The 23,498-nt window shown below is 36.9% G+C and overlaps 1 protein-coding gene across 3 annotated transcripts in view; it reads right to left on the bottom strand.

The window, feature by feature from the left end:
• Window positions 1–23,498, bottom strand: part of LOC132914899 (neurogenic protein mastermind-like) — a 244,996-nt gene that overhangs the window by 3,482 nt on the left and 218,016 nt on the right. For all 3 annotated transcript variants that reach the window (XM_060974407.1, XM_060974415.1, XM_060974423.1), the window contains 4 exons: window positions 9,436–9,774; window positions 4,212–4,389; window positions 1,533–1,838; window positions 584–838 (listed from right to left, as the gene is read on the bottom strand). In XM_060974407.1, coding sequence (XP_060830390.1) covers window positions 584–838; window positions 1,533–1,838; window positions 4,212–4,389; window positions 9,436–9,774 — 1,078 coding nt within the window. The remainder of the gene's footprint in view (window positions 1–583; window positions 839–1,532; window positions 1,839–4,211; window positions 4,390–9,435; window positions 9,775–23,498) is intronic.

Below are 23,498 nucleotides of genomic sequence, written 5' to 3'. Positions count from 1 at the left end.
TGGTTTTGCTTTTGTGATACAACAATTCCTTAAGATAATCTTGTATGTAAAAAGGGACAACTTGAACTTTATTGACTGCTTTTGATCAATTACAATGGATACTTCATTAAGAAATAATAACATGAAGAACATAAATACGCATATAACAATCGTAAAACACGTTTCAATATCCTATTACTCTTCCAACAGAAATCCGATTTATCATACTAATATAACAAAAATAAATGCAAAAATATAAACTTAACTGTCGAAAACATCGTTAACACGATTAATTATTTCGTTATACGTTTTAATGGCGAACAAATCATCACATGACTATTATTTATTACTATTCTATTTAATATATCATACGAAACTGTAATCTCTCACGGTAAACACGCGTAATCGAAAGAAATCCACTTGAATAAATCATAAGTTTCATTGAATCAATCATAAAATTAACAGGTAACGAAAATTGATCAGAATCGACCATTTATCGGACGATTAATCAAGTCGGAATCATTTTTCTTATTTAACGCAAGATCTCGTTCGATCAATATTCTCCGCGGTTTGGAATCAGGAATGGCCATCGTCCAAGACTCACCGGTTCCGGTAGTGCTGACAGAGTTGACTGATGAGGACTGCGACATTTGCATCTGCAGTGACATTTGATTATTACTCTGCTGCATGGCTAATGTTTGCTGCTGGTGTTGCTGCGACAGTAACTGCTGCATCTGAGTGCTGTTGGCCATACCGGAGCCAGCGATACCTCCACTTTGTGAGCGGATCAACTGTTGATGCTGTTGCATCTGTGCGGCGTTCATCTGCATTCCACCTGTGCCACCCATACCGAATCCACCTGGAAAATGAGGATAAGTGAAACGGTTTAACACGATTTACATTTCGTTGTGATAACTGGTGTTTACTGTCTACAGAAACGCAATGATTTAATTCATCATTTATCACGTATGAAGATGTAGCCTTAATGGTTTGACTCTTCGTGTTACAATATGAAGTGGATCATGAACTAACGTGACAAATGTACGTTACTGCAATCATACAGCTTAATCTTTTCATTGTAAAATATAGAACTACGAATATAAGAATTGTACAAAATATCTTTTTGTTACAATGGATTAATTGATAGACACTAATACTAAATCTATCATTATCTTGCTATCTGCATTACGAGTAAAAGAATAATTTCCAATTTTCAAATTCCACATTTCTGTCTCTAGCAAAAATATAGGATTATAAAATCCCATGAAATGTGACTCACATTCTACTACTCCACATTATAATATAAGATTTAATTAGAAACGTATATAACATCAATTCTTAATATTTATAATATCTCTTAATATTCTATTTTTTGCAAAGAAATTAATTCTTAAAACCGAAGATAGTTTTCAGAGTTATAGTTGTAACCGGTTAACCGAACAGAAAAGTTATTTGTTAATTCGATATCGTTGGAAACGGCGATTGCTCGTACGAATCGCCTACTGCGCGCAGGATTACAAGCATGATAATGGATGTCCCAGGGAGACGCTTACCTTGGTGACCTTGTTGGTTAAATTGCGATCGCAAAGCCTGTGCCTGAAAGCCTTGCTGCTGCATGAGAACGTGTCGCCACTCCTGCTGGGCGCCACGGCCCGCGATACTATTTCCAAGGCCATCAGGCGGACCCACGCTAACGTTAGGCGGCCGTTGATTGTTAGTCCTAGGATATCCAAGACGCTGATGCATCTGATGCATTCCGCCGATGGCGGCCATACCGCCACCGCCCATGTACATGTTGCCACCAGCAGCGTGCAACGCCTGCTGTTGCTGCTGCGCAATTTGCGGCCTCATCATCGGACCTACGACAAAACAAAGACAAACGGATAGGTGATTGTTAGTGAACATTGCCATTTTTCAGGGCTTTTATGGAGCTTTGTAAAAGATTGTATAAAAATACGGCTAAGAATATATTAAGGATTCTTCTTTAAGGTTTAGATGCATTTTCTTTCATGTTGATAGGGAAGATGAAATTTCAGACGTTAAGAATTTATTCTATTAGTAAATCGTCGCTTTCAAAGAGATTATATATGGCTTTCATTTACCTTTTTCTTTATAATGATACATATTATGCCTCTTAAAATAATTTAAACCTTGCCATTAAGAATTATGCCATTGTTGCTTAGTTGTAAATTTATTATTGAATAAATATATGTAAATTAGGTCTGACCGTTTTTTTAAAATTGACAACAAGGCAGACAAACAAAAAGAAACTCTACTAGAAAAAGGAAGGATATTTTTAAAGCTTCATCTTTCAAAACTTCCAGCACATTTGCCACCAATGATATATTTTCTATACAATTAAGTCGTAGAAAATCTTCGTCGTATCAAACAGGAAATCTCTTATCAAACCAGAAGAAGGATTTTCTTGTTACAAATTATATACGAAAATATCTTAGGTAAGATTTACGACGACCGAAACAGACGATTGAATCGCAGAGGATGGTGATCGATCGCGGGGAAGCGTTTCTTCATTCTGGCTAGCCAGATACGTAAAGAAGATACGTATTACGAAGGAAACGTAGAACCTTAATGCTCTGTGGATTTTCGTTTGGATAGAATCTTATGAAAGTAGCTCCGAGCAGATCGATAGAGGAGCCTCGTACGAGCTACGATGTATAAGAATATTTACGACCCCCTTTCCACCACCAATCCACCCTCTCCTGCTCCTACACCTACATCTCGTTCTCGTTCGTTCTTTCTAGCCTCGAGCGGATTCAGCAAGAGATCGGGCTCATTTCCCTCGAATACTTATTTAACTGATCGCGATGGTTAAAAAGTGTATAAACATTATTCAAATGAATGCTTGGCGTCCGGTCAAATATTTTTTCTCTATTATTCACAGTTTACTCTTTACGTCTTTACGTCTGCTCACTTCGATTTACGTAGCTCTATGTAATCGGAATAGTCCAATAATCAAGACCGCTTCCCAAAAAATATTTCCGAGAGAAATACATCTATTACGTTTTATTTAACTTTTAGTACAAAAACTGTGCATAGTCCTGTCAAACGAGACAAGGTGATTACCTTGTCTGAATTATGGTAGGATTGTTTGAGAAACTTAATGGAAAAAGTAGTATAAGTGTATTGACATAATATCCATATAGAGAACATACAAATCTTCTTGAGTACGTGTAGCGATGTGTTTTAATGTTTAGAAATATACAAACAAGTTTAGCTACAATTTCGTTGAATTACAAATTTTATCACGTATATTCTTCTTCTTCTGAACTTCTCATTTAAGACTCGAATTTTAAATATTGTTTTGTAAGGATAGCGGACAAGAGTGAACGAAATGGAGAAATGCATCTTTAACTAGGTTTCGAAGAAACGTCTGATGGTTGTAATCTTTTCCTCGAGTACAGTTCTTTTATCCATGTTTTCAGACTCTCGTAGTTCTACAATTTTTATTACACGGTATAGTTTGTATATTTCTATAGTTCCTATAATTTTGTAATTTTTGTTATTCCGTAATGTTCGTAAATAATGTAGCAGAGATAATAAATCACAAAGATTCGAGAATAGAAGAACAGGGAAATCAAAACTGCCGTACAGTGGTTGAACGCGTCGTTTCGACGAAAGACGGAGGAATCGATAGCAGCACCCAGCTTCTCATTACCCTAAGTGCCTTCCAACTCCGACCAGTGTATATGAAAGTGACGTAACCGTCGCCACTGTCAGCGTAAAAAGCGAAACAGAGGATTGGATCGTGCCGACGTGGTTGATTTCCACTTTTACAAACGTACACATATTTGCTCCCTCGTTTTCCTACACGAGTATACAAGATCGACGTGCTTGAAAATGTATGTGTTACTTTTTCTTTCATCTTCTCCCCTGTTTATTTCTTTAAAGTGTACTCGTATTTAGAATTAAATCCCTGATCCAACAAATAAGTAAATTATATACCAAATAATATAAAAATAAGCAAAATTAGACAGTAAGACATTTTAACTGTAGAGCTTTGAAAGATTAAGAAACGACTAATACTAAATTTATCTTTTTCATTTCATTAATTACATAATTAAACTATGCAGAGTGGAGAAGTACACGATTATCCTTAATAATTAACTTAATCGGTATAAACGAAACAGACATACATATATGTATGAAGGAATTCTAATTAGCCAAACGAAGAGTCATACATTCATTAGTCGTGGACAGTACGATGTACTCACCTGAAGGTGGCATAGGTTGTTGTGTAACCCTACGCATAGGCCCGGTATTGGGAAACCTAGGCTGCTGACCCATGCCGATACTGGCGTGCATCATTTGGGCCTGTGCCGCCGCTTTGTATTCGGGAGGCGGTGGTCTCACGCCACCCATTCCTCCGGCCATGTGCTGTTGTTGCATCACCTGAAAGAACAAGTAAATAATGGATTTCAATTACATGAAATTACGTGCCTCGGATACTTTGACTTCGCGATTCGAAGTCCAGTGCGTATAACACTACTGTTGTATTAGGTTGTCCGAAAAGTTTCTTTCGTTTCGTAAGCTGATAATAGATGAACAAGAATCTCTGTTTTATATTATTTTATTGAATTAGGTATGATCCGTTTCGTTATATTTCTATTATTACGTTCGTGCATAATTCAATAAAGAAATATAAAACAAAAAACATTGTGCGTTTATTATTTCCTTATAAAACAAAAGAAACAACGGACAACTGTACTATTGAACTACTATTTGTGTATAACTAAATCTGTATATAAAAGATTATTCATTAATTATGTGGAAAACCATAAGCAACAGACATTCACAAACGTCAAAAATTCTACTCAAATACCACTCTTGCCCAATAAAAAAACATTGTAATATATCTTTTCATTCGAACTTGAAGTTCTGCTAAAAACACCTGCTACCTGCTGCGGTAACGTCATAAATGCACGATACTAAAACGGAATCGCGGATGAAGAACACGATATAAGGTTCGACTGACGAGTCTTGAACAGCGATAAGGTACGAGTTAGAAAGCCAACCGACGGATTCCACGGGGAATAATTGCAACTCAGCTCACGGTACGCATCGATGACTCGTTAGGAGTCGCATTGTCGTCGAACTGGTGAGCACGGAAGTTCCGAGCATCGGTGTCGTTGCACAAGACCCCTTGGATTGCATTTCCACTTCCTGGTGTTACGCGGCCGTCGACGAAAGTCCGCGTATACGATGACGACAATGAAGACGGAAAGGCAACCAGAAACAGTAGTCGCATGTTTTCCTCATTACCAAACGAGATACGCATTCACCATGTTTCTTCACCATTTTCTCTGCATCTTTCTTCCTAAATCTTCTACGCTTTTCTACACCCTTCTGTATTTTTTCTGACATACAGTGAGTTACAGAATTGTTTGTTCTACTTTAATACTACTTTTATTACGCAGGTAAAATATTTAGCACAATTTTTTGTTTTCCACCTGTGAATTTTTATTTTTTGGTAATATTCATATGGGTATAATATTATGGAACGAAATTTTTATTTTCTCAATTTCACAAGATATCTGTACACTAAATGTAAGACTTGGAACCAATCATGAGCTTATATTAAGAGAATCTTTTATTTAACTGCGATTAAACTTCTTAACTTGCCCTGTTTTGTTACATTTTTTAGAACATGCAGATAAATTTTAAATAACATAGTTATCACGTGATTGATGCACTGTTCCAAACTTTCTATCTACGTATAAAAATTTGAACGTGTAAAATCGGAGCACTCTCGCCAGCAAACATAAGTATTTTTTCCGTTGTTGAACGTGCAACAACCAACGATTAAGCGAGCACCGCCCTGTTGCTCTCACAACGAGCTTCTGGTGAACGGAGGAAGCACTCTTAAAATCAGCATGTAGCAATTTCACGCGCGTTCTTCCACTGATTCGTAGTTGAGAAGAAGGAAATGAAAGGTTCTCTACAGATTAACTCTTGACTGGATCACTTAAAATTGTTAGTTTAACAATCTGCTTTAATATTTGTAATTTTGGCGACGTAAGTAATTTTGATATAAAGGAGACTATTCAAGAAAATAAAAACAAACATAGTTTAAAAATAGAGAAAATAATTATAATAATATAATTTAAAATCGATACAATATCTAAATTAATCCCAATTCCTAAAGAAAGAGAAGAAAAGATATTCGTCGATACCATATCATACCAATCGATATAATCGATTATCAATCGTTAAAAAATCTGATTTAAGAGAACCGCATATTACAGATCGATCATTTCGCCGAAGAATCAACAAATCTTCGTTATTCTTCGAAAATCGAGGAAACTTCGCCAACGTTCTCACGGCAATTAGGGACGCGATTGCACTTCACGGTAGCTCAATTACATAGAAAGTGACCCAGAGCTCGACCCATGCAATCTTGAAAAATCTTCCTTCATTTTGTAACACGATTCCAAGCGATTCTACCTAACATCAAGAACAAGCAATTATCAAACGATCTGGTGTTTAACTCTTCAACCTGTACAGCCTGCGTTTGTTTTATTCCATTATAACGAACGTACGAGAAACAAAAAAAGAAAAAGGAAGAAAACGTGATCGAAGCAAATATAGAGAAAGAAGAAAAGAAAGATCCGCACTGATGAAGAATGACTAACCAATTGCGTGAGACCTACAATTAGTAATTGGAGCACGATCAGAGAGTTGCCTTCGATACTCTAACATCGTTAAAGTAATGCTTGGTATTACAACTGAGTCATTCGTTAATAAATCGTGCAGCGTGTCCGCGAGCGGGAACGTGACCGCGCCGCAGAGAACCCGTTACGATTTATAAATCGTTAATAATTTTACTTTGCTCATCGAACAGCTTTCGATTTTCTTCCAGTAGGTTTTTCTTGAAAGGATGTTGATAAATTATCGTGATTCGTTATTTCTTGATATTTACGTTCTTCTAGATCTATTCTCGATAGGTTTGGAATAAACAGAATTATTAATATACTTTGATAAATAAATCACACATTAGATATGTTTTTTAAACATTTGATACGTTAACTGCCATTTTTATGTATTTTGTTCTGAGAACCGCAGTAGATTGAGATATACTATACCATGATATTTAATCTTTGCAAAGTATTGTGTTGTATTTGGGCACTTTCTTTCGACAATGTTATTTATGTCTTTGTCGAAATTTATCATATTTTGATCGTTCTAACAGGTCTAGTAAAACGTGGTTCATCGATGACCACGATAGTAATCGACGTATTAGGCACACATTTTATGAACGTTCCTGTTGAAGGAATATCGAATAACGTTCGTGTTATAGAATTAGATCGGCAGGTGATGGGGCGAATTTATGCAAATGTGATTTCGATGACTCGACGTGTAATTTGATATTCAATGTTTTAGCAATTTTTCAATAGCCGAGCGAAGGAGCAAGTGTTCGAGGGGATAATTCGTGGAAGAAGACGATTCAGTGACAGTAATTGAGCTCGTGGACACAGTTTCTTCCGATGCAAATTGGAAATGCATAAAAGATGAAGAACACGGTGCCGGACAAGATGTAAATGACTGCATGCAAATGTTGTCTGATTGCAAAGTTGCCGGCGTTACATTATACCTCGAGTAACTAGAACAACAGGCTCGATACAGACGCACGTCTTTCGTCTCGTCTTTTTCTGTTTTCCTTTTCCTCTTTTGTTCGCGTCGGTACAAAGAACAATATAGACCGATAAACTCTACAAGTTCTAAATGGCTTTAATGCGACGTAATTCGTAAAGATGTAAAACTAACGCGTTCACCTGCAATTTAAAACTCTAATGAGCTGAATACACACGCCGATATGTATAAGTGCTGTTTATGGAATGAAAAGCAGAGAAGAACAAATTTGCATACGTAACGTCGTAATATCTTCACGACGGTCACTTTTTCATGTATATCGTATATTAGCAATTCACCGTGTTTATTGTCGTCACAGTGTTTGTTAGTGCTTGTTTTTTTTATTATTTGTTAGACGACAGAAAGAAGTACTTAAACTGGATAATATAATTTTATTAAGATTCAAACACTGGATATAACAACTTCGTTTTTGTGATTCTTTATATTAATTTTTATCCTCGTAATTGACAATTAAAACTGTAGAGAATGATACAATATGAAACATACGAAAAAACAAATTAAAGTTCATCTTGGAATATTTCCTGAAGTTGTAAATATCGTTGTGTCTGATACATAAGAAGTCTAACAACGAAGGCAACCATATTGGAGCAACAACAAAGTATTGAAATGATGGACTTTTATCAAAAGAATTATCATTCACACGTTATTCTCTTTATTTAAATTAATTTGCATTTGTCAGACAATATTTTCCATGCTGTTAGATTTTTTACAACGTAAGAATTGTAAGAATTTAAAAAATTTCGTATATTCACAAAATAAATCGTAACACGAAGTCACAGTCAATTGCATATGAATAATAGCACATAGTAAAATAAACATTTAATTTAGCAACGAAAATACATAAATAATAGGAACAAAAAATGATGAATAACAAACCGCAATAATTTCACTCGATCAAACTCTTTCAAGCATGGCAAACCGCATTCGTAAACATCGTAAAAAAGGCAAGATCTTGTTTAGTCGCGATAACACCAGACATTACGTTCTCTCCAGGAAGTGCACGCGAACTCAGATTTCCCGGTTACAGAAAAAGTTTCCATTCATTGTTCCGTGGCTTCCAAGACGCTTGTCCTATTTGCGTCGTTTCTTTCAACGCGATGGAACCGAGAAGTTGCAAAGGAGCCGCGATACCTGTTGCTCGCCATCGCCGGATACTAACTTAATGTTTCGAATAACGCGCGTCGCGACGACTCCGCGAATCCTCAATTTCTTTCTTTCTATTCTATTCGCAGAATTTGAAAAAAATTTCACTTCTCTCAAGATTCCTAATATTTTTAAATGTTAAATGTTTTGTAAAGGCTATTTCCCCTCGCTACGATAGCTATCGTAATCTCTACTATCATTTTATCCGTTGAATTAATTATTACAAAATCTAATTTTCCGGCGAACCCCTCTGTTATCTCCTCGATCAAAATTTAATAACTAATTACAATCTTACAAATTTTCCTTCGCATAATCACGATTATTTACAATCGCGATGAGAGTATAAAATACCGCGACGTTCCTCGCAACCTCCAACCAACCTTATTCCAAGAACAACACCCCTATTCCTTTATCGAAATTAAAATTCCCCCGATCAACCGCAGATTAAACCAAACCCATCACGAATCAAGTTTCCTCCCCCCTTTACTCGCGAAACACCATTTCTATTACCATAGATAAACATCGCTCGCGGTACCATTAGGTAATTAAACCATAAACCAGTCCCCTGGCTCACACCCTCGTGGCTCGGGTACACGACAAGACATTCTAGAAAACTTTCGATCGATTATGGAATAAGACACGTACCTGCTGAGCGCGCATCAGCTGCTGCTGCTGAAGAATCTTCGCGTGTTGATGTTGATCCACTTGATTCGGGGTCACTTGCTGGGGATGATTGCGTGCAGCTGCAGCCCCAGCGGGTTGGGAAACGCCACCCGCGGCTGCAGCCGCAGCTCTCTGTCTCAGACTTTGCTGCGTGAAGTTGATCGTTTGAGACTGAGAAACCGAACAATACGTGTCCGTTTGCCCGGCCGGTCCTGACTGACTTTGGTTCTGTTGCTGGTTGAAATACATGCCCTGTTGCGCCGCCACTGATACGCCTGGCTTCAGGTCGCCTGTTAGCTGCATATGCTGACCCGCGGACACCTAGAAACAAAAGATTCGATAATTAGTAATGTTCTGATTTGATTGGAAGATACTGATTCATATTAAACAGTAAATTATTTCGTATTTCAACTCAAGTATGTGAGAATATTTTCTTTTGTGAAAATTTGGTAATTGGTAATATATGTATATTCTGAGGTTTAATTACACGGTATTGATATATAAGTGAAATAGCAAATTGTTTCATCCGTCAGCTTGGATATGTACAAATACTATTTTAGAAAGATTTTCATAATCAGTCACGTCCTAGTTTGACTAAAAATATTGGTATCGATTAAGTATTAAAATTTGGAGATTATTCACTCGGGTCTATGCAAATAGACATTTATATTGTTACGAAGTTTAGGAAGAAACATTGTGTCTTAAGTAATAAAACAATCCGAATCGTAAATGTAGAAAATATTTAAATTTCCCTCTCGGTGCAACAGATTCGCTTCTTCAAACAAAAAATCGTAAAATTCTGGTAAAGTTATTTACCATACCGTTGTGAATTCTGAAATTCTACGTTCTTCCAACATACTGCGTTACCAAATTTATTGTCACTAATTTGCCTCCTAACTCTACTGTAATACTCGCTTACGAAATATACCCTAATTCTATCGAAGTATCTCAATCGTTTTTTTAATCCTTTTACCACGAAAAAACGGCTACAAAGGGTTCCACAAAGGCGAATTTTATTGCATTTCGATTGTTCCCGGACGGTAGTGATCGCATACGCGTTCGGTATGATTTGGCGCTAAAGGTATGATCCACGGTCGAACGTAGATCAGATCGACCGGTGCTTTTCATCCAGAGCTACAGAGGCGAACAACGGATCGCCACAGGCGGGCTGGAATTTGGTTTCTAGCAAAAAAGCGGTGGACAAGTGGCGACTATTGTCCTGTCGTCGCTCGTTGCCCGGTCAATGATACAAAATGGCTACCGTTCTTCAATATCTCATCCACCGGCTGGCGAAGGGAAAAAGGACGGAGAGGGAAGTGGAAGGCACGAGCGTAGTCCCTTGTATGGCTTCGATGACTCTTGACCCCGACAATCGAGTCGTGGTAATCTAGTCCGACTTTAAACCTCCCTTAATTTTTCGTTTTGTACCATCCAATGGACATCGTACGCTTAATTGTAATCCTCTAACGAAACTATCGTTTTGGGAAATTATTTAAATTATTTAATACTTCTATAACTCGAAGAATAAGTCTCGACCAACATTTTTTCATTTTGATTTTGGCGTTTGTTTCCATGTTTAACAGCAATCTTCCTGTCTCCACGTGTTTCTTAACAACTTACATTTGAGGTTTAAATGTTTGCCAACTGGACTTGACATTTTATTTCATTCGATTCTTCTTTTCGATAATTCAAAGATACTGCACACGCAGAAAGGACGTATGGAAATAAATAATAATCTCAAACATGAAAGCAACGTGTATCTACCGATAAATAATTCTTGTTCTATGGTACGTGTATCAGATCAGCGTGCATTATACGGTGTATCTTACATTATTCCAAGTTACGCAGATGAACGAATCGAAATTAGAATCAGATTATCAAACGACCATCATATCCTGCGAATTAAATTCGTTCTTTGCGAATTTCTAACGCGAAGCATCGCATAATGAGAACACACGGCGTTCCTCATTGGCCTCGGGCCACTTATTGGCTGTCTCCACCAATCCTTTGTTCGTACGTACCATATGGAAATTGCTCCGATCCGGTACCTCGTCAGTACTTTATTACAGCGAACGACTTATGACCGACGTACCTAAGTGTCACAAGGTCTTGGGCGCGTGCACCGGCCACGCATAATCGAGCCAAGCCTCAATCGTCTTCTATATATATTAAATTTTCAATTCTACGAGCTTCTAAATATATCTTATACGATGGGATATCGGAACACGCCTTCTTCAACGCCTTCGTATCACTCTTTTCTTCTTCTCTTTTCTTCTCTTGCTTATACGCAATCCACGCACATGATCAACTATTACAAAAGTACAAAAAGGTTTCCATTTTAATTTTTCTAGTAAATCTTGCATCCCGTTCTAAAATGATTGGATATATCAACATGCAATCAGTTTCAATATTGGATCGTTCGCGATTGTTGAAAGTGGAATCACCTATGAGAGATAAGATGCGTTTCCTTGGTCCCGTCGGTATCTTGAAAACTATAATCATTGTATGGAACAAACAAAAGAGCATAGTCTTCGATACTGATACACGATTATCTCATATGATTGCTATATAATGAACAGACGATTTTTAGGATTTGTGATAACATAGTAATTTACGATGAATACGCCGACTATATCGACTTATTCGCAATTATTATTATTACATATTGTTCTTGAAAAGAACGTCTGTTAAATATTCCTTAGGCTTCCGAAGTAGAACATTTCACTTCGGTTCCAAAATTTCGAGTCAGTTTTAAATTAAATAAATACAGCTTCTTAGCGTAATTTCATTCTAGGAAAATCAACGCTTAAAAACCGTGACATTAGAAACAGCAAAAGCTCTTTCAAAATCCTTCTAAACACACGCAACGAATACCGCGTATTTTAGTAATTCAGTCTGCAGAGGGTAAAATATTTGAATATCAAAAGATGGTCGATTATTCTAGAGAATTTCTGCATGGTCACGCGTCCATTTCACCGAGACAGCGACGCACCCTTTTGCGCGGACCATACCGCGAATAATCTTCATTACGGTAATTAGAGACTCGACGGTTGCGGACCTCCTGTTTCGACGCCACTCGTTCTACTGCTGGTAACTACCATTATGTCAGGTGCTGTGAAAAGTAAATAATTCTCTCCCGTGGAGTTTGTCTGACTGAGTGTAGTTGCTTTGCTCTTTTATGTTGTATCAGGCAATTTTTGTCATTAAAATCCTTAGCATGTCTGAAGAAAAAGTTAGAAGATTTGTAGAGGATCGGTAGTTAGACTAACGAGAACTTGTTGTTGCAACCCGTCAAACGTATTTAAATTATATAAATAAATATAAATATAAATAATGTCATTGAAACGCTCGTAAAAACATATTCGCTAAGACAGTGTATAATCGCTGATTACATCGCTAATAGATACTCGATAAAAACTCGTAGATACTCGTAAACAACACATTTAACTCTAGATAACTCATTTGCTTGCGTCATGTCCGTTTATTTATACTGGTCGGGGGAGAGCCGGAAAATTTAAATTCGACTTCGTTCGGAGTTTATTCATTAATACACCACGTGTATCCTAACAATCTTGATACTCCGGAGCAAAACAACATGATTTGAACTGTCCTCTAACTCATGTGCCGCTACAGATCCAAGGTTAAGCTTATCCGGAGGAGTACTTTTGGATTCATTTTGCATTCCTAGAATCTAGAAAGAAATTTTTTACTAAATATTATAACCAGCCCTATCTTGAATATTTTATACATTCTTGCACATTGTAGAATCTGTGCGTTTCTGCATCCTTTTTCCCACAAATTTATAAAGATCCGCAGTACTCATAAATCTGACCTAACCGCTTTCCATTCCCCCATCGCCAACCAATCTCCTTGCAACAATTATTAATCCAAATTTCTCTTTTCAACCTCCGTAATCCTTAATTCCTTTCGCATAACGGCAAGAAAAAGCCAGTAGTACAAGGGTAAATTGCAGGAGACCATCACGTAATCCGCATCGTCTCACGAAAACGAGCAACCGTGTAAGATGGGAGGGGGCGGAAACACCGTAGGCTTTTAGTTATGAGGCTGTAGGAGAAAGCTCGTACCTTGGTCGGGTCGCGCATAATTAGCCTAAATCACGACGGGATGTCCCGGTGGGAGCTGCTGGCCGCGACATCTGCATAGCACGTGTCTTGTTATCCGCTGCTTACAGAGAAGGAGTTTTGGTGAAACTGCTGGAGCTTCCGCGGACAAGGACGAGCTCTGAACCGACCATTCAGACGGGAATACTAATATGGAGAATGGGTCTGGGACAAGAGACGCCTTCTACGGGTCATAGGACACTTTAACGCTGCTTTGGCCTAATCGAGATTCAGACACGGTTGATGGTCGCTTCGTTCCTCTGGTTATTGTTGTTTGTGTGAGAATAAAGGCTTAAACGCGTTCACAGCGAGTCATGATCGCCAGTCAAACTGCGTGGATTAGTTCCTTCGCGGGATTGCACCGTCAACGTTTAACCAAAATGAGGCAAATCTTGTGATTCGCCTATCCTGGATATTGTATATCACGTCAATCTTAACTGGTTTCAGCGAATAGTAAATTATCGCGATTCTTGACGAACGAATTTTCTTATACGAAAAGAAGAATCCTGTGCATTTTTGCATTATTAAATTTTACAGAATAAAATTACCAGGATTGATGGATCTTGTAACGTAATAGATGTTTGAGTATTCAATGTGAATTTCAGTCAAATTTTTATTCTAATATCTATTATGGTAAATCCATTTCTTTCGTTGTAAAATGTGTATGGTAATTGATTTCTAGATGTGATCTCTCTCTATGTACTTGTAGCTCACATTTTTTAGAGAAATTGTTCAAAATGTTTCATTTTAAGCATTTCAAAATTCCTTCAGATCTTCTAGCGTTATATGTACCATCACGAACCACATTTTGCTTTATCCATAGTTTGTTGTACATAACATTTTTCGAAAACTTCTTGTTCTATCGAAGAATAAAAGAATTCAAAGCTTTTTGTCACAGAGAGTAAACCATTACTGCCAGCAACACATTAACGTTCTCAGTTTTGACATAAAAAATAGCCCCCTTTTTTCTCGAACGTGTCATAAAGTTTCCAATGGAAATCCTCACGTGTGGGATTCTGTACCATCGGATGAAATACAGTGTTCGATGCATTCACCAGTGGAAGTAAATCGAGAGAGATCGAAAGAGAGTTTAATGGTGTTGAAACAGGCTGATGAATGTAGCGTGAAATTGATGAGATGAAGTAGTGATGAGGAAGGTTTGATTTAGAATGCTTGATTGGTGGGGATATTTAGTTGCTGACGAAATAATTAGTTTGAATAATTGGGGGAGAAAGATAATTGAAAGATTGATCTGAATTGGGTCTATAGAAAGGAAGTGTTTATTTTCTCAACTCTCTATGGTACGTTTAATGAAACAAAAAGAAGAAGAGTTTGCTAAAAAAAGAAACCTACAAAAAGCCAAAATTTTATAGAAAAATTCTTTAAGTGAATGTAAATTTAATTCATCATTTTCTCCGCTTACCTTGTCTTTAAAATAAAGTGCATATGTACTATTTTCTCATTAACAATAAATTCTACAAATAATAAATCATACTATTTTTCTGCAAGTATCGTAACAATAAGAATTAACTTCCAACTTAATATATTCCTATAAAAAACCCCCAAAACTCAAAAAGAAGGACAATCAACACATTCTTCGTTCGAGCCCTACAATCAAAATCCTATCAACCCTTTTTCCCTTCCATTCTCCCCCATCTTTTTCAACCTTCTCTGAAAATTTCTCGCGTGCTCCCATTTTCTCCATCATAATATTCCTCGATCGGGCATTATCCTTTTCTTTTTTTTTTTTTTCACGTACGTGGGTGAAACGCGGACAGTATACGGGAGCGAGAATATTCACGCGCGAACGAGCATGTAGAGAGCACGAACAAAAAGAGGGAACACTTTCCGAGATTTTCGCGGATCGAGTATATTTCCAGGGTATTTCCAATCGCGAACACTGTGCAATCGAGCATCGTTAATGACGAACGGCAGCCATTAACGATCGACGCGTGTTCCTCGAACGATTCTGCACTTCGTGCATACCTTCACGTGAACACAGAGGCTTATCGATCGACGACTCGTGTCCGGGCGCAGCCATAAGCGCGGTTGCACGCGTTGCACCCGTGATACGCGTGTGTTTCGCATAATCGCCATCTTTGCTATTATGTGGCTTGTGTGCAGGAGGGTCAATTGGCGAACACGAGGTAGACAGGTTGACAAACTTGTTACGGATGATATTTGGCCGCAGGTATTGCAGGTATTCGAAATTAGAGGCTGCCTTGACTATTAGTTATTAATTACACGAACGGTTAGCGCCGTCTCGTGTAATTAATAATATCCATTCGAGCCGGTGATTGCGACTGACTAAGCGCCACGTTATCGATCTCAGGAATATTCTACACCTGTGCTGGTGTCTCGTCTCGTGTTGTAACCAGAAGCGAAATAGATGAATTTTAGATGAGTTGCTTAGTAACTTATATAACGTTTTGTTTTCTTTTTTCTCTTTTACTACGATAATTTTGATCAGTCAACCGATCTTAAATTATTAGAAATCGTCAGTGTAAATTAAATTTCGATTTAGCGGGAACGATTACCGATCGCTCAACTTGAAGATGATTCGATATTTATCTGTTTCTACTCGGTTAATCTGATGTCGACTGTAAGTAATCGTGTTAAGTTAAATACTGTAAAATCATAGATGAGGAGCAATTGAGACAATAAATGCATCGCTCTATTCATTCAGTACGTTAGTCATCTGGAACAGTAAAAATATCAGACCTTCGTTCTTTTAGCTTTATAATAATTTGTAACGAAACGCGTGCGTAAGCGTTTACAACGTAAATATGAATTGTCTACGAGAATTATTTCCAAGTATACAACACGGAGAAATAAAACCCAATTGTATCAACAAGAAACGCATTAATCAATTCAAATAGAATTCCCTTAATCTCAATTATTCGAAACGATCCTATACGATTGAACATCTCAAGTTCTCCAAAGTCTACCAAACACCTGATAGGCATTAGTCGATGTTAGATAAGCTCGTTGGGATAATCGATCGCTATTATTAATCGATGTCACGCTGGAATGCAAATTATAAGCGGAAGTAACACCAGTCGAAGCAGCTTTATCACGACTGGAAACGTCAAGTTACACGCTTGAATGCGCTTATAAGTCCGTCGTCGTCAACATGTTGCACAGCAACCTGACTCATGAGCAGAGATCTCGCGAGAATCGCGTCGCGACTAATATCACGATGCAGTAATCGCTAATCATAGCGCTCGTGATTTGCATGACGATCTACGAATATATTCTTGCTGAAGGATATACTAGGGGACGACAAATTAGTAGGTCTTTCAGCTTCTGATTTTCGATCGCAGTTGGGTTGTAATGGCGAGCAGAGGATGGAGATGTCTGAATGAAGTTGAAATGTAGATGTTGGTTTTGTAAAATCTACAGAGGTGAAGTTGATGACATGGGAAATGAAATTGAACGTGGAATTTCAGAAGTAGCTTCTACCATTCTAAGTCGTTCTATAAATAAGTCTTCCTGTTAGATGCTTTGTTAAATAGTTTGATTATATGTGAATATATTTATGGTTGTGTGTCTATGACATTGAATTTTGAGAAATGAAATTTTAGAAATAAATACAATTTTTTCTCTGAAAGGAAGTACGATGGAGATAAAATTGTTCTAATTTTCTTTTAATAACTTTCAAATTATCTTGGCGTAATTTTGATGGTCTCCTAAATAACATTTAATATAAAATCTGAACAAACCTTAGATCGAATATCTTACGATTGTTTTATTTTAAATAACCAGATATTTTCATATATGCAACAAATCTATCCATTTTCTGTTATTTTCCTTCAAAATGATACTCTAACATAAAAAACCTCGATATAACTCAACTTAACGAAGCTTTATGTCATCTATTTGCACAAAATCACAACATTCAGCAATTTCCCCTTCCAAACAAAATGTGTAATAAGGAAGTTGATTTACAATCGATGAGATTTCCAAACAACCAAACAGTAAGACGATCTACAGGAAAACATGACGTTGTCGATCGTCACCGGAAACCAAACATCCCGCCGCGAGCAAACAGTCGGCCAACGTACAAAGCAGTTAGTTCATAGGAATCCGAGGCTGCTTAATGATCCACAAATAAGTATCGCTGCCTAATGATCCACAAAACCATAATGGAGTTATGTAGAGGGAGCGCAACATCACGCTGCAGGAGAACGACTATCGAGATATTGAAATAAGTTGAAGACGAATAAAATCGTACGCACTTGTGCGTATCGGAACTCTGCTATTCTCGTCGCCACCAGTGAATGCTACGAACATGATTTTCTATTCTTTCATTTTCCATTTCTTTCTATTTCTTTACATGTTTCTCTACATCGAACCTTTTGCTAAGTTTGCTATTAATTGGAAATTATATCAATAATAATTCCACTTATCTTCTATTATTATTTCGCCTAACTTTTAGCATTAGATGACTGGTAAGATCAAGATAAGTTCACTGATAAGCCCATTAGTAGATTCTCAACGAAACCACCACAAAGTCACAAACATTTTTCTCCAAGTAAAAAATGCGGAGAAATGTACATTAATATTCCATGATACATTGCATATCGTACAAAGGAATATTTTATTTGTTGAAACATTTTTGCACGCAGACGTCGCTCCGAGTCAGGTCGACCTTTAAATGGACATTTTCTGACGGAGGATCCAGTCTGTTTGCAACGAGAAATCCGGATTGTACTCGAGAGAAGTAATCCTCTGCTTACATCATTGGACGCACGTGTTGCGTTGCTCAAGGTAGACGAAGAAAAGAAGATTCTGTACATAGGTGAATTGCACGAGTCTCTTCAGACGGTGACCTCCGTCTTCGCTTCCACGCGGTGTGATGCTGACCTCCACGATATACACATTCAACATGGTAATTCCACTATCGTATAGCAAACAGTGGAGGATTCCGTTGGATGGATATAGTAATGAAGAGCGAAATTGAGAATTTTACAAATTGAAGATTTGTACCTGGAGAATTTGAGAGATGCAATTCAAGGATAGATGGTGAGGCAAAAATAGATGTTGAATTTAAATGGAAATGTGGATACTGATTCGAAGATATGTAGTAGCGCAGATTGTGGGCGTAAATGATCAATGTTTCAGAATGTAAATTGCTGCTATCGCAGAATATTTGAGATTGACCGCATATTTGAAATATACGCGGAAATTTTGACGACCTTTTCGTTCTGAGTGTAGGAAGGAAATATCAGAGTTCAGTTAGGTTACTATGTGTAGGCGTGACGTTCTCTTGTTACAAATCACTGAGCAGATTTCGATCCTGCCGAAAGTTTATTAAAGGCTAAAAAACATTTACGTTATTTTAAATAACGCTCGCGAAAATGTCACTGCACACACAGGAAGAAAATCGATTATCTCACGTAATAAAACCTGAAATTGTAATCACGCAATCAACCGGTTTCAGATTGTTACATGTCCCATAGAATTCCGGAATTGAAGAAAAATAATCAACTGCCATGTTTCTTAGCTTGTAAAACTCCTAAAAAACTCCTAATCTAGTGAAATAAACGAAACTGTTATTGATATCTGTACAATTAGTTTCCAATTAATAGCAAACTTAGCAGAATATTCAGTGTTACATCTAACAACGAAGGTTAAGCAACCCGAAAGTTATAAAAGTTATGAAATTTTGCCTACAAATAAAATATCTCATACGTAATACAATCTGATCTTTCGTTGGTGCTATAATTCGATTTTAGGGGATGAAGTCATCGTCTGAAAAAAATGCAGTATTTTTTTTCGTGAAATATCTCAAGAACGAAGGAAAAAAATTTTCTATTTATATTAAAAATAAATGTAATTCTTTATGTTTAATAATAATCACGGGAATATCTCTAGTTCACTGTCAAACAACATCGATTCATGGACCAAATGTTGGGATATTACAATACACAGATCGATGGAGAGGGTTTTCGTGAAATTACCGAGGGTCGAACGCTGGCTTCGCGATTCGCTTTTTATCGGGTCGCGACATCTCACGAACGTAGGTGAAATAATTAATCCGAGGGATTAAGGCGGAACCGAATACTCGAGCAAATTGAAACGGGAGCAAAGCGTGCATTTGCAATTTGCGGTTCGATTCGTGAAAACCTGCTCACCGCCACGGTTTTCCACCAGCGACGGATTTAAGTGGAATCGATTTAATTGATTAGGCGTCATTCGAGTTTGTTAGGTTTCTATTAAGCGACACAGGACGTGTACACGATTACATGGTTTCCAGCATATAATAACTAATATAAAATAACTAGGTTCGTTTCTCAAAGACGAATTTCCTTCTTCATTCGAACTAACGTTTAAATAAACTCAAACTTCAGCTAGATTTACCTGCAGTAAAGGGTCACCACCAATACGCAGACTAATTTACACGTATAGCATACATAAAAGATATATGTACGAATAAGAAAAGAAAATCTGAAATCATTGACTTTGTTTAAAAGATCTTATAAACAGTATCGTTATCCTGAAAAGCAACGAAACAGCAGTGGTCAAAATGGCCGTTGGCTAACGAACAGGAAGCTGTGAACATTGCAGCGGAATAATCCGGTCGAAAAGTTAACACCGTGGAACAATGGCGTACTTGGTGCTTGCGCTGCTGCATCATGTAATCCCTCTCACAGAGAAAGAAACGAGAAACTGCGACGAGAGAATCCTTGATACTTGCTACGGCCGAGAGAATTGTAGCTGGACTACGCAAGATGAATTATACAACCTTCCCTTTTCTAATGCGCTTCCGTTGATCCTTTTAACTGTACAAATATGAGCATCGCGTGATTATCTTCGCGGAAACGATCTTCGAAATGAAGACCTTCACCGTGGACGTTGAAACTAGAAATCTTGGGTCTTGTTCTCAAAGGGATTTAATTTTCACATTTTTCCTGATTCTGTGGAAATAATTGCTCCTATCAGCATTTTGTGTTCTCTTCATTTGCGAAGTCAAATGTTTGCTTTGAGATTGAGGTTGAGAAAGCGGCTTGATAAGCATTCAAGATAAAAACTAATCGAAATTAAAAATTAGAACTAATATATAGATATATTAAAGATAATCTGGAGGTGTTGATTTAAAAAGTCAGAGATAGTGTTCTCGATAAGAAAATTTACGTACTTAAATATCATTACTACGATGGTAATAAACGTAAAATAATGAGGACATTTTTTCTTGAATAATTATAATATATATGTTCTAACCCTTTGAACAAATAAAGAAGATTATTACGGAGAGATAATTAGCGGAGAAGTACCAAAGTAGATATTTTTTGACATTAACTGCTTGAATAAACTTTCGATACTTTGACCTATAGGTGGCCTATAAATAGCAGTGCTCCAACTTATTAGCTTTTTTAACAAATTGCTTAAAATCTGCCACAGTTTCGGAACAGTTATGATAGTGAATATATTCAGTAAATTAACATCTATTAGAATAACAAATATTTTTAATTTCATGAATTGCTATCTACGTGAACCAAGGACGGAAACTAAACAATCCTGCTGCTGGCTCGAAAACAAAAAGGTATCGTTGGTGTCCAACCATGAAACTACGAGAACCGTGCTCTACTGGCAAATAATCCAATTTGAAAAGTTAACCGAACAGCACAGCGATACAGTCGAGGATACGTGATAATTCCTTTTCCCATAGGAAATAAGGGAAGAAAGGGGAACGAGAAAATCGCTAGATACTTCATCCGATCTGGTAATATCTGAAATAATATATATACACCAACAGATATATTCTTCCCTTTTCTATCTTTTATTTTCTACACACTCGTATCAAGTATACGTAAATCATGTCTCAAACAAATACAATGTTTGCACGAAAATTTATGGTTACAAAGTATATATTTTGTATTAATACAAAAATATTAATTTTCTATGCTTTATTAAAATATTACGGGTGTAGTACGTGTCTTTTGTATCATATTTTGACATAATAATTTTGTTGATGTAATAATTGAAGTAGAATATATATTTTTTGAAAGAGTTGTATGACTATGATGGTAGGATAAATTATGATTTCATGAAGTAGAATAGCGTGCATTTTAGGTCACGTAGTGTTAAGACTGAAACGTTTTAAGACTGAAATATAGATCGTTGGAGTTATTCACCTAGTTTCGAAGTTCCATCGAGCTATACCCTTTGGCGTACACTTTCCAGGATGTGTAAAATATGAAAATTATGCAAATGGATGGTAAGTACTTGCATTTAAATAAATTATTCGGAAAATCTAAAAATTCACAGGATTTTCTTTTTAACACAAAAACGATAACTTTAAAATTCTTTGAAGGACTAATCGAGCTAAAAAAATAAAATGGTAGATATCACTGAATAATATTATTTAAATTAAACAAAAAAAATGTCAATATTAACATTAAATATGATAAGAAGAATTTCATTGAATTCCAATAAAAATCAGGAAAAAAGAAACTCTGTTGAACAAGCTGTGCAGCCAACGATCAAAGACGAGTGTGCACTATATTGTCGAGAATAATCGCGGGAATAAAACGAGGGAAAAGAAACTGGACGGAGGAACGCAAACGCGGAGAACTGTAGCTCGTCCAAGAACCATGGAATCGTTATTTCTCGCGCCTAACCGGTCATCCACATTCTACTTGGAGCATTCACACGTGCATCCCAACAGCTTCAACTCGCTATGGAGAAGTTCATGAGCGCATCTCTTTCGTTACCAGTCAGACACATACTTTTCATACAAGTTTTCCTTCAAAGCGTTCTTATAAATTTTTTACATTATAAAGCCTAATCAATATATATATAATTTACATTATTCATAATATCTTTCTCCATCAATCAAATTATAAATTTTATTTTCAAAATTTCATCCTTGTATAACCATTATCTTCAAAAATTTCTTCCATTTCCTATCTTATTATACCCACTTCCTTTTCATTATCTTCATTGTTGCACGTTTCCGTTTCGTTAATCTCTATGCGCGAAACTTTCGTCCTTTTAAATTGAATTTATAATTTTTGCCTCACGCAAGGCGATCTTTTTACTATTCACGCTAACGTGTAACTTCCTTCCTCGAAAAATTTCATCGTCTAAATTTAACCATTTAAACGAGAACAAATTTACTAAGAAGTATTAATAATTCAACAATACATATCAATCCAATATTACTTCACTTAAATATGTAAATTATTCTTCTACCCTTCTATATTCACGCAAAATATTTAAGTTTATCATTCCTACGTAAATTGATTTACTATAAAAACAGCAAATATTTCGCCTTACTAGATCTTTTATAAATATTACACGCGTATTAATCTTCTCCTTGTTAACATTTTAATACATTCGTCATCCCTTCCAAACTCTGCCTTATGTATTAAAAGCGTATCGTTTTTGCTGAAGATCGACGCACCAGTACGTCACGCAAGATATCTCGCAAATCGAAGAATGTTGCCCCACGGCTGGCCATTGCATCGTCGTTTCAAGAAAATAAAATCTCGATACACACGACAGAATTCTCGGTGTCTCCCTTTCTTCGCATCTCTTTGCCTCGTTTCCGTGTTCCGATCTTTAAATCGCTCTTCGAGGCAACTCGGAGTACAGATCGCGGCAGTGGAGTAGCCCGACACGAGAGAAGCCGCTTTTCAGTAGTACAGCCGTACCTATTGTCGGACACGACAGCCTTTCTCCTAACCGAGCTACTCGATAAGCTTCGATCGGATCTGTTCGGCTAACCGATCAGGTTCGCGAACGAAACGGTTCCTCTTTATTCTCCGTTTACAAACTAAAATGGTGCTTAACCTGTACGCCATTCATAGCGATCGTAGATGATTATATTATAAGGTTCTTCTTTATTCTACATCGCTGGAAATAATTGGAGGATCATGTTTTGCGTTATTTTGGATTTATATTTCTATGTTTATATAT

The sequence above is a fragment of the Bombus pascuorum genome, chromosome 1 (genome assembly GCF_905332965.1).
Source record: "Bombus pascuorum chromosome 1, iyBomPasc1.1, whole genome shotgun sequence".
Lineage (NCBI taxonomy): Eukaryota > Metazoa > Arthropoda > Insecta > Hymenoptera > Apidae > Bombus > Bombus pascuorum.
Note: the sequence above shows the minus strand (reverse complement) of the source record. Positions and strands in the feature narration are given on the sequence as shown.